Source organism: Cataglyphis hispanica, chromosome 5 (assembly GCF_021464435.1).
Source record: "Cataglyphis hispanica isolate Lineage 1 chromosome 5, ULB_Chis1_1.0, whole genome shotgun sequence".
Lineage (NCBI taxonomy): Eukaryota > Metazoa > Arthropoda > Insecta > Hymenoptera > Formicidae > Cataglyphis > Cataglyphis hispanica.
Window position 1 is genome coordinate 7,175,389 of NC_065958.1, and position 20,883 is coordinate 7,196,271.

A 20,883-nucleotide genomic window follows, 5' to 3' on the forward strand; every position below is an offset into this window, starting at 1 on the left:
CAAAGATATTCTCCTTTATTCAACGTTAATAGAATCGCGTTTTAAGTTTAATCGAGAATTCACAGCGTTACGTAGATTGATTCCTCTCGTCCGACTCTCATTCGAGCTCTTTTCAAATTGCTTATCCGGATCGAGATTCTCTTATTAAGTTCGCTGCGAGCGATGACGCTCTTCAGCGCTTTCTCTTATCGATAGACGTCTCAATCTTATTCATAGAATGCTCGTGCGTGTGAGAGGACTTATAACTTTGGTATAACTACATATTTTTTAGTTTAATACTTCATTGTTTTGTATCGACAAATTAAAACTATACTCTAATTTTAAATTAATTTTATTTTTTAGTAACAATAAAACATATAGTAAATATTAATTATTAAGTATAATTATTAAATAAAATATATTAATTTTTATTATCATATATCTATTGTTGCATCATAAAAAACTTTTGCATTATTGTTTTATTAATAGATATTAACACATGCGTATATTAATATCTTGATTTCTTTTATCATATTAATAATAAAAAAGCTGATAAAAGATGATAAAATATATATTTTTTTATTCATAATTTTATTAAATAAGACATTCGGTTGTTCTCTCTTCTGGCCAAGAAATATTTAAAACCTAGCATTAAAAAAAAAATTAAATTAAATTTTTTGCCATGCATTAATTTTAACGAGACAACATTTTCTTGCTCCCACTTTTGCTATAGTGAAAACGTATAAACATTATATGTATATCCGGTATCCACAATAAAATGAAAAGAGTAAATAAATAAAATAAGTGAATAAAAAAAAGAGTGAAAAAACGATAGCGCACGCTTGCTTCTAGTCTCGTTCTTTAGATCGAAAGAGATCTCCCGGGAGGCGGCGCGCGCGCGATAAATTAGTGCGCTTTATCGCGGCTTCTTCAGGGTTGTCCCGGCCGCTGTCGCCGTCAAAGGAAGCCGCGTTCGCCGTTCACGGGATCGTGCAGTTAATGCGGATGCGCTCCTTCTTGTGTCTCGCAAGTGCTTCCTTTCGGATTTCGTCCTCTTATATTGCGACCGCGTATCCTGCTTACTTTGTTGCGTGTTCCTCCGCATCATCAACTTAACAGTTTGTTACGCGCGAATATCCTCGAGAGCTCATAAAAAAGTAATTAGCTCTCTTTCGCTTATAAGGTTAAAAATAATCTGCAGTTTGTGGCAAGCGATAATGTTTCTACAACATATATGTTGCAATGCGACCACGAACTCGCAACGTAAAAATTATTCTGATGCAATATATCGGGTTGACTCGAAGAAGTTTTATATGTAATATAAACAAGTTTTTTTAGAAATAAATTAAAATATAAAATATATGTGGTAAAAAGAGAGAGAAATTGAAATTAAATTGGATAATTCAATATATTATTATATGTAACAATATATAGAAGATTAAAATTACGCGTATATATAAATTAGAATTACATTGCGGATACACACTGTGTGCGGAAATTTGATCACTACGGGATCCATCCTGGGATTGTCAACTAGCAGAACTAGCTTAATGCTTATGAGCTATCGCCGTGCTGATCACGTATGAGTCGCGCTTATCTCTGACTATCTTGCTGTTTATCGTCTCATACAAAATCAATAAGCTTGTTTTCTCTCTCTTCATTCACCTGGCCTTCGATCATCATGTACTTCATTTTTTATTCAGGCCCTTTACACTGTTTCTTCGCCTCTCTCGCGCTTTTTTCGCGGTTGTCAAAGCAAAAGACGAATTATCGATTGTATGATAAAGCTTGTACCGGTCACATATCGAACTATTCGGCTCGTATTAAAAAACGATAATCATACGGCATCGGTATCATGGTAACAATTACATATTCATATGTAATTTGTTATGGTGATATAAAATATTATGAAAGTAATTTCTTAATAGTTTTTCATTTACACATTTACCTAATTTGAAAAATCGAAATTCATATTTTTCCATAAAACTTAAGCCTGGCATTTATTAATTAATATTATGTGCAATATTATCGGTAGCAGTAATAGCGCAAATGTATTGCCACACAGAAATCATGTACGCGAATAAAAGACAATTAGTCTTGATTGCTAGAAACTTCGCGGCTTAATTCAAATGCGCCTTTTTTCTCGATAAATGTAAGATTAATATAGATCTTTCCAAAGTTTTAACGCGCAATAATTTATGACGGTAATCTCTATAGAAGATCACTCACATACTTCTCTGATTTGAGCGAGGCATTAGAAATGAAATTCTGAAAATATTTTTAAATATAAAAAATTAATAATTAAATATTAATTAAATTAATACTTACATTATAATATACTTACAAAACGCCTGACAATGAATACGATGGAGATGTAATTTGAAGGAACTCTTTTTATTGTATCGCGCGCATTGTTATGTTGTATACAATCATGATCATCGAATACGCGTCTCGTCTAATAATACTGTGCTGGAGGTGTTACAGTTCACGTAGAAGTTAAAAATTAAATATTAATTAAATAGAGCATCATTATATAAATAAATTATAAGTTTGCTTAATCTACGAATTATTTTATATTATTCGCGCCACATTACGGAGTATATATATATATATATATATATATATATATATATATATTACTTGCGTAAATTCTTTTCTAATGCGATTATATCTCTGCGATTGATCCACATTTCTCCGAGATGCTTAGTATAATTCGTAGATGATTGGCATATTAAAGTATAATTTCCGTAATGGGCGTCAAGTAGAGTACAATTTCTGTCAGTCAGTTTTTTGTTACATTAAAAAACACTTATTCGAAATTTAAGTTTTGACTCTTCGATAACATACAAAATCTGTGCCATTCTATTTCCAGTAATGAGAGTTAAAACGATATCTCGAAAGTGCGATTAACGTGCTGCTTTATAATAAAGATTGCGTAATTATAAATGATGACGAATGAAGTAGAAAATCGAATTACTATTTCATTCAAAGATTTCTCATCTTCTGTAGAAATCCGATTTAATTTTACTAACAAAGATTATTACCTTTCTAATACGTTCGCAGAGATTTGAAGAGTAGCAGGGGGAGGTCTGCTCTTACATTGTGATTGCCCGGGAGAAATTTCTGCCTGATAATCCCGATTTCAATAAGAACTATATTATTAATCCTCTCCGACTTACATTGATCCTTTGATTGATTCTCGCGAACGAATAATCTCGCTGCGCGCATTTCTTCGGACGACAACTCCCCGGAGTTAAATTTCTTCTCTTATCGTTCGAACCGTGCGAGACGTTATCATCGTATATTTTATCGACACGAAAAACGAAAAGAGAAAGAAAAATCCGTATCAGTCTTTGACTTTCGCCTTTCGTTTTCCCCCTTACGTCTTATTTGCAAACCGTGATCCATTCCTCCACCGTGCAATTCTGACATTGCACGAAGCAGCACCAGTGAAATTTGCACTTGCATCGCTCCGTTCGACGTTGTCGTACCACGTTGTAGCCCCTGCCGCAGCATAAACTCGCGCATCCGTCACCGCCGGTGCTGGTCTTGTTGCACCTACGACCGGCGGTGCCGGCGATGTCGGCCGTCGGGTCCCGTTCGCAAAAGTTGGGCGATTTTTGATAGTAGAAGAGCTGCTTAGCGAGATTCCGGGGTTTCCTCCTGCGGCCGTCACGATGCTTCCTCTGCCTTTGTCGATCGAGCCGCCTCCGACGCGATCCTCGAATTCTGATCGACGGCGTCACGCTGCCCAGATTGCTCTGCGTCACCAGCACAGCGCTCCGGAAACGTTCCTTCAGGGTCTTGCCGACCGTCCGGAAGTCCGGTGTGACCCTCCAGCAGGTCTTGAGCTCGCACGAGCCGGACATGCCGTGGCACTTGCAGCGTACTTGCATGTTGCTCGCCACTGCCTGTAATATTTGTTAGGCGATTTAAAATCGGAATTGAATAATTTGTCATTGATATTTTATTCGAATGCAAATAAAATAAACATAGCAAGATAATAATGGAATTTAGATAAGGTCTGCGAAAATACATTGAGAAATATAATAGTTTTAAGAAGGGAACTTATCTCACTCTTTGCAAATCTTTGTTCATTGAAATTTCATATTTTTATTAATATATATTTTTTATTATATTTTTATATATTTAATAAAATTTTAATCAACTCTAAATTGATTGAAGAAATTGATCCATGGATATATAAAAAAAGGCGCGATCAAAGATGTCTTATCCGTTGATGACAAAGTTGCAAAAAAAGTCACTTCCACGTCGATTGACTTTGTACAAAACGATCTATCGTCTTTTTCATTTACATCTGCCGCGCGATCTCGAGTCTCTTTTTCATTTCGTGGCCTTCGATCGCGGAGAATCGGATCCTTCCCTCGGATTGCCATATCCGCGATGCCGACCTTACGAGACGGACGTCGTCTGAAAAACGCCGGTTCTAACACGCTGTACAAACAGGTACGAGTCGCACGGATGCGCAGGGTGGTCAAGAGGGCGAGGGAAGGGAGGAAAGCGGGGGCAGTGGGCAAAGGGGAGGGCTTAGTTTCTTTTAAACAAAGAGGTGTCGCGTACAAAACAGTTAATGAGTCTACGGCTGGGTGGTCCAGCCCGAGGCTTCGTCTTAATAACGTCGAGGCGAGAGAGCGAGCGTGGAGAGGTCCATGGAGGAGAGGAGGAGCCTTCTCTCTCCTCCCTGCTGTTCTCTCTTACTTTCCTTTTCTTTCTTTCTCTTTCTCTTCTTCCATCTACCTTTCTCCGTTTCTCCCTCTCTCTCTCTCTCTCTCTTTTTCTCTCACTCTCGCTTTTTTTTCGCTCTTTTATCAGCGATAGGAGGGAAGGAAGAAGACCGCGCACATCGCTAAAAAGTAAAAGCCGGCGAAAAGGTAGAAGGGAGAATGAGGAGAGGAGGATCGCGCGCAGGATAACTCGAAGCTCTCTCACGCATCCACGCAGGACGGCGTGCGAGCTACATTATTCGCAGACGGACGTGGCACGCGATTGCGAATTCGCTTCCTCTTCGCCGACCGTTTAACGGTACATTTCTTGCGCGCGTGTCTGTGCTTTAAGATATAAGATGGCGAATATAATATTATCTTTGGATGCGTAAATGGCGAAGGTTGCTATAAAAGACGATATTTTTTTTTATCAACAATCTATAAAAAGAAATGCAATTCGGCTCTTTCTGTCCTTAGGATCGTTTAGTTTTTGCATGTATATAACTCACAGTACAAATTAGTACATAAAACGGAGTACAGCTAGAAAAAATTTGACGCGAAAAATATGAGTGCAAGGTTGAAGCGAGCGAGATACTAAATAGTTTAATCAGCATTTTTTAAATTTAAATGCACTCTATGTTAAAAAAAAAAAAGATGCGTATAATATATTTTAAACAGATATATATACAAGTGAACTATACATCACAAGGATTTATTCCAAATTAATTACTTATCTATTATAAATTCAAAGATTATATAAGAATAAATTAATACATTATAATCCGTATTACTAAAAATAAAACATATCTCTTTAATAGATTTTTTTAGAATATGCAACTTTACTTATAAAATGAAATTTATATAGAAAGTATAGACATAATACGATATGTGTAATATTTCCTCCTTCTCTATCTCTTTTTTAATGAATACACTCATATCCGGAATTTAACGACGTCAGAATTACGAGAGTAGCACTTACCAAACGACCGGCTTGATTATTGTGTAGATTCACCGTAGACTGTATGTCGCCGGCTTTCTCCCGCGTGTCTAGGAACTGTCTCGAGAACTCCATGCCGTAGTCGAGATTGTGAGAGCAGCCACCCCACTTCCATTGAACGCCTCTGGCATTCGCCGGCGTTTTACCCTTGTAGCTCGAAGGATCGCAGCCGCAGGAAAGTAGGCGACCCATGCTACAGGCACGAGCCACGCTATGGGCTACGCCAGCGGCCGAGATCGCGTACGCAAACGCCGTCTCCCTGTAACCTATAACAGTTCGATAATCGATTTACCTTTCATTCGTGTCGTCTCGACGATAGTGTCAAAAAATCAATCCTCTTTCATAATTCATTCTATTGTAATGAATTGACGTACCAGATGCCATTTTTGCATTTTTTGCTATTTTTTCTATAAAAATATTGAGGTACGAATATAACTTTCCAGATATAAACGATTGCAAACTTAGAAATCACAGATTAAGTTTGATAATGACAAATGGATAATACATAAGCTTATTTAATGTATCGTACGCTGCGCGCTGCATCGATCTTTCAATACGAACGGTGGAGCAGATGCGTCGACAGGTAGTTCGAGATGCGACGCATCCGAGAAAGACAGCCGTAGTTGTCTCCGTTAGCAAATTGCTATCCATCGTCGGCGACACCGATGCGGACACGACGCGGATAATATACGCAAGACTCGCGCCCTATCGCATTCGCTCCTCTCGCCTCGCGCGGCTAAAGACAGAGATCATGAAAGAGCGGGGACAGCTCCGGAGGAGCCTTCCGTAGAAGGAACTTTGGTAGCGAGTTCGGGATGCGACAGACAGACAGCCATCAGGCACAGTTCAGAGGTAGATTATTCAGCCGTCCGTCAAAACAAAGCGCGGCCATCAGCGGGTATATCCACATGTCCGCATGTATAATATAAACGATCTCGCGACGGGGTGCCCGAGAAAGCGGATACGATGCCAAACTCTGTTCGTCCGCGAACAAATCGCGATTTCTCGCCTTATTCTACGGAAATCGCGAACGATCGCGTGGAATGTAATATTGAAACGGTTCTCTCCTTTCCTCGATCCTTTCCGCATTGAAAGATACGATTGGTATTTCTCTTTAAATAGAATAATAGCATCTGTGAAAATTTATGAAATTTAAAAAATTGAGAATTATGATATTAAAACAACTGTACGTGAATAAAAATTACAAATAATTTTTTATATTCTATAGAAATGAAATAATTTCGTAGATATTGATATTCTTCTCGATCATAATGAGCTTATTGGACGATTATAATACAGAATATCGGATCTCACAGCAATGATTAGTATTTAAAATGAAACGCTGTCTTTTTCGTTATCGCGATGACGCATGATACAGACGACGAATATCAATGACAATGAGAAATCTTTTCGGGATCGCTGTCAACTCCGTTACTAGATCACTCGACAGAATGAATCTGTTTAATCGTTCAACGTAGAAGGTAATCGGACAGCTGGCAGCTGATTACGTCGCTCGCCGAAACGAAACGCGACGACGTTGAAGAGACTTCTTTGTGAATCCTGAGATTTCCAGAGCATCTTTTTTCTGAGATTCCCCGGCTCGATAGAAATGTCTGGAAATAAGAACTCCGGAGTGGACCCACCAATTTTCAGCGCCTACCATCGTACTCGATATCGCGACTCGATACCAAGGACATTAAAGTGCGTGCCGAGAAACGCGCGTTGGAATGAGACAAGGGAGATCCTTTATACGGTAACACGATGGGAGGGGTGGTTGAAAGTTTTCGCTATATACGGCTATTGGCAGCAATGGCTGTTTTATAATGCAGATAGCTACCGCGCTACCGTGCCGCGAGACCGTCGCTGTTTCCCGACAGCGAAAAGGACGGAGGGAGCGCATAATAAATCCTCCGCGGAGAGCAGTACGTCTCTCCTCTCAGGGGGGACAGCGGGGGGAATCCAAGGTGGAAGGCGGGGAAGAATCTCGTGGAACGCGCAGCGATCTCTGTTCCTTCGCTTCTCCCGTCGTAGAAGTCTTGACGTAGCGACGTAGTGACGGATGGTGGCGCAAGTCCTGCGCTACTCTCGCGTGTCAGGCCCGAATCGCTATTTAGATAACTCAATAGATAGCGCCCGGGAGGTCCCAGCAAGAATACGACGAGTGTCCTTCGGGAACGGATAGTCAGGAGACCCAAATCAAACGGGTTCAACGAATCCGTTCGATTAACGACAAGCGATTCCTTTATATTTCTCTTTTATCTCCATATTACTTTAAAATCGTTGCTGAATTTAAAAAATAAAATATGTGCAGAAAATATTTTAGAATTATAGATATATCAGATTAAAAAAAAAAAAAAATTATGAATTTTATGAATTTATATTTAATAAGTAATAGGAGAGAATACATAATTGAGAAGACTTGCACATATTGTTACTACTATTTATTGATATCTGATAGATAGATTGACATAAAAGATTTTTTTAGATAGTGTCTAAAATTTCTAATGTAAAAAGAATTAGTGCGTATAGCTGTTTAAATGATTTATAGATAGTGCACGCTCAAGAGACTCGTGTATGAATGTGTCCTTCATAATTTTAAAATAAAAATATGTGAATCGCCAATCATTATAAGGAGTTTATTCGATTGGGATTATCTTTGTTCGATTTAAGTGAAAGTACCTATTACTTGCGTGAATGTTTAATCATTTTTTAATTAATGAACAGGAGATATACAATCTCTGTTTATATGTATATTTATTATTCAGGCTATAAGATTTTCGTCTTCGTACCCTAACGACTTCTACAATTTCTTAACGAGTTCTACATACATCACGTATCATATTTTTATGGAATCCTTCGTCGTCAGAATCTGTTGCTCGAAGAGCCAAAGAGTGTGGGTCAGTGGTTGTTTGAAATAGAAGAAAGAACTTTCATTTCGACGTTTCAGACGTTTCCATATTTATAACTATAAATCCTGTCATCGCGGAGCATCGGTTGCGGCGATTCGGGTGCCGGCAACGGGTCCGGTCTTCTTGTGTGGGCCTCACGGTCCGATCTCGGAGCGGTCGGAGATCGGTTCCGTGTACTCTTTTCATAATACATTAAGTCGTTTTGCCGAAACCCGACGATAGGCGAGAAAAGCCGGGGTAAAAGGGTCCGGGGGGGAGGGGGGGGGGGAAAGCAGGATCGCGTTGAGAGCAACGAGAGGGCAAGAGGACCGTGTCTGAGTGACTTAGCTACAAGCGGTTCTTGTCGAGATGCCGGACCCGGGGTCCGAATTTGACACGGTGGATTTCTCGCAGACCGTCTTCTCTCTCTCTCTCCACCTGGTCACCGACCATGCCCTTTAAAAGAAGGGGACGGTGGCTGTTGGTCGATGGACGATGGTGAGGTACGCGCTTTTCTCGGAAGCTACTGCCCTCTGACTCGAGAGCCAAAATCTAATAACGACCGACCGGTTGTTGCCGATGTTACGGATAATCGGTGAATCGAACCTTTTTCGCGTGCTTGGTCCCGCACTGGGACGAATGTAAGGGGATTTTTGTCGCGCGCGAACAACCGTGCGATTGATGTGCGACCATCTGGGATTCCTCCGCGGAATGGCATACTATTCGTGCAGCGACTAAACACATTGTATACATAGGATATAACAAGAAAATTCGTATAATTTTATGCGACGTAAATGGGCAACATATTTTTACAACGCAGAAATTAAAAAATTGATTATTATATATATTTTTATATATAATTTTTATCTTACACCTCATTTCTCGAAACGACAACGCATGAAGAACGAATGGAGGAGAACGAATGTGATGGGAAGCGAGGCGATATTCGCAGAGCGATTTTGCGAAACGCGAGAAAAGGAAATTAAACTCGTCGGAGTAAGTATCGAAAAGGTATCTCGTTAGAATTCCACGATCGGTCAGGACGGCTCGCTTTACATAACTCTTCGAAAAAGTCGTGGCATCGACACCTCCTCCCGTCTCGCGGGCAAAAAAAGGCGTACCCGATCCACGGAGGCAGATAACGAGGGGCCCCCGGGGGCCCGAGCTTAAGCTTTCAGGTCAGGTGCGCCCGATGTCGCGCTCTCGCGCATTCGTCCGACACGATATATGTTTCCTCTTTCGGCGCACGTACGCGCCACGACGAATTTATATGTCACACCGGAATAGGCCGACCGCAGGGTCTTCTTATGGAATTGGGACAGGTTTTCGGAGTCTGCCGCGGGGTAGGTTACACCATGCGCTTTGATTTAAAAAAACGCGTCGCTTCTCCTCCCCTCGCCCCGCCGTCAACGCGACATCGTAAAAGATTCCACTTCGTATTATTCCCTCAAGAAACACGTGCTCGGCGATTACGCGATGAGGAGTCATCCAGAACTTTGAAATGCCATCAAATAAAATTATCTGGATCCATTTGTTTAGTACGGCTTGTGTCTCGCGCGTTTTAAATAAGTGTATGATCGTAATAATATTTTTCTTGATAATCACAAAATATATCTTTAACAAACAAAAATATGTATACGTTGCATTTATATATAATAGTGTAGTAAAGAATTTTTTGTTCGTGTGTCGTCCACGACAAGTTGTAGATTTAAATTTTTTTGAATTTATCATTATTATGATTATTTGAATAGTTGGTTTTCTTATTTCATCCACAGGCAAGGATGGAGTTATTTTTGATCATAAAAATTATCTGTTATATATAGAATGATTTAATTATAATCTAAAAAAAAAAAATTATACTTAGGAACTTGTTTCTGAAACTACATTGTTTCGAGGGATCTGCAACACACGGCATAAAAACTTTCGGCTGTTTTTGTATCGTTTTTCACATAATTTTACCAGTCATTTCTCAGTTCTTTAATGGAGTCTTACAAGTTTCATTCATTTGTTCACTTATAGCGCGAACCGAGACGAATTTAATGATCCAGGAAACATTAATTCGCCATTAGCGAAACGACAGCTTATTAATCACGAGTTTGGATCTGATCAGATAATTTCGCTCGTTAAGTATTCTCAGTACCTCGTTGAAGTAGGACGCTACTCTGTTGAATTCTGCTGCTGGGTGTGAGGGACGAGCAATTCCACCTGTGCCACATGAACTGATGCTGACACTCGGATATTGCCATTTGTAGCCCCTTCGTCGCGGCTACGGTAACATCGGGATTTCTATGGCAAAGCTCGCGTTGCTCCTTCGTCAATCCCGGGATGCCATTACAGACGACGCTGCCGCTCACCCAATCATCCACGGAATTGCTCATTAGGCTAACTGCACTGAAAAAGATAGCGAAATATTAATCGATTCATCGCTCATTTCTTCGATCGCCATAAGCGATTACGATTAAGATCGTGTCGTGATTAAATATGTAAAATGAGATTCGTTTTTTTTTCTTTTTTTTATCAATATTAAATGAGCTGAGAGATATACCGAGTGAAATAAAATCTTTTATCGCTTCTATACCTGATACAGAAATCGCAAAACACGTACTCGAATCTCGAATAACGTAGTTACGTCATTTCAGGCTTTTTATGTAAATGCGCAAGAATTTCTGGAAAGCAAGAAATGTTGCATTGAACGCGGTATGAGAGCGTAAAAAGAGTAATGGAATATTTACGTTTTTCAACGAGTCTCTTTACGACCGTATTAGCGATGGACGCGCGCAATTAATTCCAAGTCAATTCGATTTAAATCGCGAGTTTTAAATAGCGAATGATTTTTTCACGGAAGCGGTCGCGTTCGATCGATTTGAGTGATTTTACTGGCTCCGGAAAATGTAGCTGGAGGCATTCCTCGTGTTCACGATATGACATGATCTTCTGTTAGTCGTTTACAGCTCTCTCAATTCTCTCTACTCGTTCTCTCTTTCTACTTCTTTTTTACTTCTCTCCCTTTCCTCGTTCCCGGTTATCGGATTTCCCGATCATGAACGCGTAACGTCAGACGTTTATTAAAGAGAGACTACTTTTCCTCGAGCTTCGCGACTTTGATAAGTCTTTCGATTATCAGGTACGCGTGCGGACATGCAACGTGTGAAAACGTTAGTTAACCCCTTTCACGCCTTTCTCGGAAGAGAAATTGCTTTGCGTGTCATAAATCTCTATCTGATTTATCACGTGTGTCCGGAGGTTTTCACGAAATCTCCAATATTAATTTTAATGAGAAATTCTCTGACCGCGTTGTATAATTGAATACAGTGTTGCTTTTCTATCGTCAAACCTTGAGAAAATTACAGTATCTCATGAGAAATTAACGAAGAAAAAAATATGTAATAAGCTACAAGTATTTACCGCCAAGTTAGAATCCGCATCCTAGTCTTTTCATCGCCGTTATTTCTCTTCCCGGTTGCGAACGTACATATTAGTTTAGCATGTGTCGAGTGTAATTAGTGACGACGTGCGGAAGCACGGGAGCAGCCGGTCAAGCTCTCGCCACCTGGTTAAACTCGCGAAACTGATTATCATTGAGTTCTTCGCAGATAACGGTGCGCAAGCAATTGCACTATGGATGATTACCGGTACTGAGATAATATTAGGAAGCATCGGTATTTTACTTTAATATAAACGATTGATATGCTCCGAAATAACTTATTCAATTAAGCGTTTTTGCTTTCGATCATGTACGAAACTGTCTTTTTGAATATAATATAATCTTGGATCAGTAACCAATAATTTCGAAAATATAGATTATTTTTAATAATTATTTTATTTTATAAATTATTTTATTTTTAATTATTTTATTTTTATTTTATAATTATTTTAATTTTTATTTTTATTTCTCTTTAGATAATATGATGTATCCAAACTATTATTTAATTAATATTAAAATTAATAAAATATAATCGACCTCTCTATTTTGAATTACGTTTTCTAAATTTCGCTCAGATAGATAGAAAGCGCTCGCTTAATGGAAACGCTCGTACGAAAGTATTGCATATCGAGAGTCGGAGAGCCGGCTGCATCTCCGAATCTGTACGATGTACGATGCAGCACTAATCGCGGTCTGGGGCACCGGTTTTTACGGCCGCGCGAGGTTGCACGGCGCGCACTTTTGCGCACGCGTGCACCACGTACGGGCGTCCGCTTTCTTTCGACTTTACGAGGCCGAGGTCAAGAGGTGCGAACGCTCTCAAAGAACCGATATAAAAGCGTTTCTATCTTGCCGTCTGTTTCTGCCATAGCTCGCCCTGCGCGAAGGGGACACGACAGAGAAGAAGGCTCGCGCGTTCGGTCCCCTTCCCCCTCGCACATTCGGCTCCCTTCCCCCTTGCGCGATACGTGTCCTGCTGCCATCCCCCGCTTGGTGCGCGATAACGGTATCCATCTCTTGGAAGAGGAGCTCTTAAAGCGCTATCTTAAGTGACGGCTGCTGCCTAATGGCCGCGTATTACGGCGTACCGGGTGTTAATTAATTTCGAGGTGGAGAAAAGAAACGGCAGAAGCGTGCGTGTGTCGAAAACGCGCGTTGCTCTATCGAAAGAAAGAGATAGGAGGGTTGCCAGTTCGTTGTGAGACCAGCAAAGTCGTCATTTCCTGTTACCGCGTGCTTTACTGAAATGCTAGGCAATCGTATTATTAGGATTTTTTACAGCCTTTTTAATAGCCTGCCGGGTAAATTTACAGTTAGTAAATGGTAAGCTATAAACTAAACTTCTATCTATTTGAATTGTCAGGTTAACATATCGCTTTTTCGGGATACGCATTTAATCTTTCAATTTTTTGAAATCATTATTGTATATATGTAATAAAAGAATAGAAGAATTTGAAGTTTTGAAAATACTTGGATTTTTGATAGACTTTTACGAAAAGAATTGTAACGATGATGTTCATCTTCTGAGTAGCATTTTCATAATACTAAAGTTAAAATTATCATTTTTAAATTGATTAAATAATTTTTTTTTCTCTCTCTCTCTTTCTCTTTCTATGTAATAATTTATTTCGAACGCAGCAAAAATATTAAGTGCAATCAAAGTTAAAAATTTCCTGCAATGCGTTCAGTCAGGAAGGCTAATAATTTTATGAAAATTAACGCAAGTCGTTAACATGTGAACATATGGTCAAATATCCCTATCGACGATCGTGAAAGTTTGGTCGTAAGATTGGTCAGCAGCGCGAAAAAATCGCCGTGGCGTCCTTCACGATCATTAATCTGCTTGTAGCGCCTCGGGACGGTTTATTTTTTCCTCGAAGGGACAATCGGAGGGTCCTGCGGGATGTCACGGATGCAAGGCTCTCGTGGGTCGCTCGGTTATCTGCGGGTACAAATTAGCGGACGAGCTTCTTCTAAAGTAAAAGCTGCGTATAGCACCCGCGTGAACGAAGAAAGAGGAGCAAGACGAAGAAAAAAAAATCGACGACAACGGACGAGGAGAGACGGACGGGGCGAATGGGTGATAATAAGAAGAAAAGGGGAAAAAGGTCCCCGATACTACTGTAGTGTGGGAAAAGAACGACGGTGGTTTTAGGATCGCGAAGGTTATTGAGAACTCCCATTACCAGTACACCGTTGCAGCGTTGCTATCTTTCGCGCTATTGATGATCTACCGAAAGCAGATTAATGATCTTAACTCCTCCAACAAATTACGGAAGACACCGGGTACCTGTGGAGGAAGCCGGATTGTATCAAGAGATTCTTCCCGCTACCTCTCGCGCGCGCGCGCGTTTCGGCTTCCACCCTCCTCCTCCCCTCCCCCGCCCCACTCGTACGTGCGTCTCACTTTGCGATTAAGGTATGAGCGGAATACTTGAAGCAATTATTCCACCGTATTGCTTATAGCGACAGTGCAATCGCGATAAGAGAGTGCAAAAGTTTGTTTACTAATCGCTTTATTATCGTCAGCAATTATTCTAAACTATACATATATGTTTATCAAGAGGATAATTTCTTGATCAACATATCTCGACAAATACATATATCTATGCAATTAAAAACAGATGGGAATTTTGTATAATATTTTTCTTTAAACTTTTGTTTGCTAAAAAATTCTTTGCTACGGTTAAAAAGATTGATGGTGAGGACCTGGTGGGACTGATTCGGAGTTAATGTCAAATGAATTAAAGATTGATTATTTTATGATAAATACAGCGCAATATATTAATTAAGAATTACATTCATCCAATGTTGTACTTGGAGAATGAAATAACAAGATGATGTAAGCGCAATTTCTTGCGCAAACGCTTGACATTGCGCTTTTAGCGTTATAATTCCATTTCGCTTCGGACGCTCGATCTCATGGGAACCCGCTGGGCAAATCGGAGACGAGATACGCGAGCGCGTGTCCCGCATTTTTGCAATAATCCAAGGGATCGCAAAAGAATCCGAGATGGCGACGACGCGGGGAAAGAGAGAGAGAGAGAGAAAGAGAGACGAGCGTATTTTATTTAACCCCGTTCTGCTCGCGGAGATGAGAGAGGGGAACACGGCACGGAATTTCACATCTAATGGGATATACCTAGTTGGAAGAAAGAGAAAGAAAGAGAGAGAGAGAGAGAGAGAGAACTCGCCCTTTTTCACTATCCGAGTCACGAGAATACCTGCGGTAGATATCGAGCTGCCTCACTCTCTCCTCGATCTTTACGAGAGTAAATCGATTTCGTGGCGAGTACATTGTAAGGAATGCGATAGTCCGCGAATTACGTTCTGCAGATGGTATCTAATGCGTAAGTTACGGCGACCTGTAACTTTGCGATAAAACAGGATTCTCCTCTAGTTCGTCAATTCGATCTCTCGTACAATCTTTCCCATTGCAAAATCTTCTATCGTTAATAAATTGCCAGGCTTTCGATTATATATATTTCTACTCCCTAATAATATTTCTTGAAAATAATGTTATATCCGAGAGGCTGCAAACTGACTTGTCTATTCAGTTGTTAAGTTATCGCATTTTCTTTTAGAATGATTTTTCTAATTTTTCATCATACGTTTCATCTGCAAACAATGTCTCTAATATTCAATCAATCTTATCGAGTTTTTTTCTCTCTTCAATTACATTTAATGTGCCATTTAAATCAATATAAGATCAAGTTTTAATTTTGAAAGAGAGTTTCATTAACATAGTATATATGCGTGTATTGCTTTATATTAATTGTTTAATTAATTACGAGACAGATAAATTCACATTTGATAAGATTCTTATTCAATAGATGGGCTTACTAAGCTCGCCATTGAAAAACCTGATAATAATTACTATACAAGTAAATAGCTATATTTTTGACAACAACAAAAAAACCATAAAATATTTTCAAGTTTACAGATTTTTAAATGGACTTTATCGAATCGTAAGATATTTGAAATATATATGTAATTCTCGCACTAAATTTTGTCATCGCCTTTACGCTACGATTTATTCGTGACTCCTTATTATGCAAGAAATGTCTATGTGTATCACAACATATATCAGGGAAAACCGTGTGCACATACATGTCAAAACGTTGGTACGAACCAGTTTATTGACTATTACATCATCAAAACTATAATTCAATGCCGTCCTGCAAGTCCGACTCGTGCGCAAGTATATGTACGTGAACGTGCGTGAATCCACTAACACGCGCGCCCAACGCACGTCCTATTCCCGGATGCTAGGCGTATTTATTTACAAGAGGCAGCATGGGTCTCAGAGAAGAGTCTGTCGCTATTGACGAAGAGTCATTCGTGTGTATATATTTCGAGGACTTGTGGCGAATCATTGGCGATTATCGCGTACGATACCTCGTCGGACGACGACAAATGAGAAACATTATTATCACGAAGCGCTGCGATTATAAAATTTATTACTTGACACTTTTATATACGCGCGATACCGGATTTTACGACTATAGTATCTGATTGACAGTTCTACAAGAATCACTAATGCAGCGATCTTTGTTTATCGACGGGATAATTTAATGACGAGGGAGAAAGAGAGAATCTTGAACGTTGCGTAAATGAGAAGATATTTTCCAATATTGTTTAATATAAAATATTATTTGCCCAAAAGAGAGAAAGAATTCGATTCGAAAGAAAAATCACGCTTCTCGTTAGCAATTGTAAATAATCTCATATGCAATTTTTTTTTTACATTTAATTTGGAATTATTTAGTTTTTTTTATAATTAAAGAATTTTTTAATTAACTATATAATTCTCTCTAAAGTTTACATATATATGTTTTTCAGTAGTCTTATCTAAGCGATTAAAGCAATGTTTTTCAATTCAAATGCGCATTGTCCGAAAACCGCGCTCGCCTCACTGGCGCACTTTTCGCAAAAAAAAAGTCTGGTTTGGGGCAATCCCGGGACACAAGGCGCGATTACGATTGAAGAGCTGTAATAAAGATCGCAGCGGGATCCATTCTTCGTGATACAGAGCGGTCGGATGGAACGGCCTATTTGCACTTCGTCATTGTGCATCTCTGTGGACCGCTGGATCGAAGAAACGCGCCCTATTGACGGATTCTTTCCGCAGAGGAAACTAAGAGAGTGGATGGAGTCAGGAGCACAGAAGACGATGCATCGGGGGAAAGACGAAGGAAGAAGCCGGTCTTGGCTACTGCGGTCGTAAATTTCTCTCGGCGAGATTAGACACGGCGACCGCTGTTCTCGTCGCAGCTTCTCCTCGGTTGTCCCGCGACACATTGTCGTCCTCCTCGTGTACTTTCCACCGCGGGATGGACAACGTGAATTTCGTGAGCGACTTCGCGATTTGAAGCGCTCCGTCGCAGAGCGGACGAATAAAGCCGGCTGAGAGTGACGTTTTGACGTCTGCATTATGTGCATCGCGCGGCGCGTCAGAGTATCGTGTGGATCGAAGCGCGAGGCCTCCCCAGAAGAGTAATCGCGGCGACGAGGTGAGATGTGAAGAGGAAAAGGGAGAGAATAAAGAGGATGAGAGAGAAGGATTGGAGAAATCGTGTAGTCAATCATGAGGAAGAATAGATATCAAACATTTAAGCGAAAATAAATTGGCGATGTGATAATGAAAAGGAACACGTAGCGAATAATGAATGTGTATAAGTCAACGTGTGCATTATCTAAGAACGATTATGCGGTTATCTCGTAAATTTGATATATGTACAAGAGAGATGCTTTGTAAGATGCGTTATATTCTAAATTATGAAATTTAAGTGAAATTCAAAAAGATGTGCGTACTTGGAATCTTGGAAACTAAAGATGCATAAAAAATATATTTATGACATTATATTTTATTTTAGGATAAAATTAAGATATCTATTAATAGTATTGAATTTACCATAATAAATTTTTACGAATAGAATGGAGAAACTGTTTTGAATATTAATGAAGTTATAACATATCGATGATTTCTATAATAGCATGGATTTAAAATAAATTTGCCATATTTTTTTATTTCACTAATTACAAACATAATTAGATTAAAAGCAAGTTTCTTGATATTATCTTATTAATTATAATAACTAATTAGCGAATTAGATTTATATTATCAATTTATGAGCAACACAGCTCTCTTTTTCTTTTCACAAGATTTAATAATGAATAAAAATAATTTACAAATATGCATTTTTAAATACAACAAGGATAAAAAATCGAAAAGTATTCACACATATTACAATTTTGATTCCACAAATATCGTATACTCTAAAAACATTAAAAACAAGGTAATAGGTTTTAACATATGACTATTAAATCGTGATGATATTTACCGACGATGTTCGAAGAGAATCAGCAATAGGGCAACAGCGGGGCCGATTCTCGTGGCGATCCTGGACGGCGGTCTTTCGTATGCGCGTCCTGTACGAGACGGAGGCATACTGTCATCGCCCCGAGGACGTCTCCTCTTCTTTGCGCGGGTTGCCCACTTTAAAAGAGTTGAGTGCGACCCTTCGTCCAGGGCTGCACACCCCTAGCACCGAAACGGAAGGACCCCTTGTTCGAGACGATGCTCAAGTTGCTCCCTCTCTCTCTCTTTCTCCCTTCTTTGCTCTGTTTCTCTCTCTCTCTCTCTCTCTCTCTCTCTCTCTCTCTTTTCTCTCTTCGTATGCCTTTCTCTTTCTTTGCTTGTATTCTCCGATCCCTCTCCTACTCTTTTCGCTGCGGTGCCTGTGATCAGCAGCCTGGCACGCGTCGAGGACTCCACCTCGCCCCGGGCACCGGCGCTTCTCCTTTGACGTCCCGTGCGATTCGAGAACTCCCAGTTTCGCTGCTTCGAGGGTTCGTTTCGAAAACTACCCCGAGACAATAATATTCCGCGGCGATCGGGCAATTCATCGAGCGTGTATGCGTCTCGATCTCTCGGCAGCTCTCGTGGCAGCTTATTGCGTCGGCACGCTTGCTCGATGACGAGGTTCGTTCTCGAACATGTAATCACCTTCCTTCTTGTGACTTCTTGTTTGTCTGGTAATGGCGCTTCGCTATCCTTTGATGCACCACTTACGCGTACGTTCTCTCATTAAGGATCTCCGTTGCGTTTATTGACGAGAGAACGTTGTTTGACGGTCGAGAATTTTCGAGGCAATTTTCTCAATATTGTTAGATAATACTTATCTTTGGAAGGGAAATACTGTCGATGTTCTCTGAACGAAATATGGAGAGTTTTAGCGTACTCCAGACTTCGTCGAGATATACGATGAGGTCACTATCACTAAAGTCTTTGTTGCGCCGGCTCTATTCTCGTCTTTGGCATTCTCTTCGGCGCTGGAGGAGGACTTCAGCATAGCTCGCCTCTGAACGGTGTTTCTCTTGCGAAGATTTCTTTATCCGATTTGTACCGCAAAGTCGCGGATCACGACACCTTTCTCGGCCGAAAATCTATCCGAAGATCCAGTGACATCCCGTCGTTCTTTCGCCCTTTGAACACCAGTGCCAGTACGTTTCTGTCGCTTTCTTCCCAATTTCTCGATGCGTTAGATAGAAAGGGAGAGGAGGATTTGATGTCTCACTTAACACTTCCGGTGTGTGTGCGCGCTCGCGGCGAAGTGTCAAGCTCAAATAAAAGAAAAGTCGCCCTCCGGATCCTCCTACTCCTCCCACACGCGGACCATCACAATCTTCCCCCTTCCCCTCTTCTTAGCTACAAGTCCTCTTCCTCTTTCTCCTCAACCACCGCTTCTTGCTCTTCCACCGCGGTTTCCTCTGCCTCTCCCTCGTAACCGCGCCTATCTTTCGCTTCGCTCGTGCAAACAGTCGAATAGCAAACTTCCCGCCCGATCGTCACACACGGTGTGACGGTGACGACAGAGAACCAGGCGAGGCTTTGAGGATTGCGGAAGAAAAAGATGTGAAAGAACGAATGAGGAAAGGGAAGGAAGAGGTCTGATCCGCTTCGAGGGACTCTAGAAGCGGAGATGTCAACGCATTTGATCGGATCGCGCTTGTGATGTGAAAAGATTCCTGCCAAAGTCGAGGAAAGAGTACGATCAAAGATCGGTCGAGATTGTCGAAAAATCACAAACGAGACTGAGGAGATGATAAAAAATTTCGTCAATGTCAGGGAACACACAGTATGATCGGGACGTATATGATGATTGACAGCAACCGCCCGGTCGAGGAACGCGAGAAGATCGCGCACTTTCGTTATCCCCCGTTATGCTTTCCTATTTTCCGTTCGCTGACACGCTACCGTAGAACCGGAGAAATGGACAGAATCTGGACGATTCCACACCTCTGTTCAAGACCGACGAGGAGCTGTCAGGGAGATCGCTCTGTCTATGATGAACTCGGTGCGCAGTGCGCGGCTACGGGGGCTCTCCTCGCCCTCCCATAGGGAGAGAAAGGAGAGATAGGGAGCAGTATAGGCACGAAGGAACCAACTACCCCCCCACCATAACCACCACCATCCGGACGCGACCACCACCACCACCATCGGCCGCTACCCCGAGATTCGACGTGAGAGACGAAGAGGGAAGGACAGAAACGGAACTGGCTTGGACAAGGACGGCGTGATGTTGAGAGACCGTGACGGGAAAAGAGAAATAGCGGAGATAGAAGGCGTGCGAGAAAGAGAAAGATGGAAAAATGCGTGCACCATAGCTCGCATTTTGCATCTTTCTTTTCCTCTTTTCCTCCCACCCGGATCCGTTTTTTTCTTCACTCTCGGGGCGGCTGTATCTCATTCTCGAAAAATTGCCCAAAAATACCTTCTCTTAGCCCAACAGGTACGCTGGCATTAGCGATCTGAATTTCTGCATCTCGGAATGCGTTTATCGTAACGCGAAATCTTCATTTCTCTCT

At 40.8% G+C, this 20,883-nt stretch overlaps 2 protein-coding genes across 2 annotated transcripts in view; one reads left to right on the forward strand and one right to left on the reverse strand.

Annotated features, from left to right (window-relative positions):
- LOC126850030 (protein Wnt-6) overlaps positions 1-20,883 on the forward strand; it is a 92,543-nt gene that overhangs the window by 8,647 nt on the left and 63,013 nt on the right. The gene's annotated exons all lie outside the window — the stretch shown is intronic.
- On the reverse strand, positions 2,629-20,319 carry LOC126850025 (protein Wnt-10a). The gene is made up of 4 exons (XM_050592618.1): positions 18,357-20,319; positions 10,729-10,979; positions 5,683-5,966; positions 2,629-3,890 (listed from the first exon to the last, which is right to left on the reverse strand). The coding sequence occupies exons 1-4, from the start codon at positions 18,461-18,463 to the stop codon at positions 3,366-3,368; spliced, it is 1,167 nt and encodes a 388-aa protein (XP_050448575.1). The 5' UTR covers positions 18,464-20,319; the 3' UTR covers positions 2,629-3,365.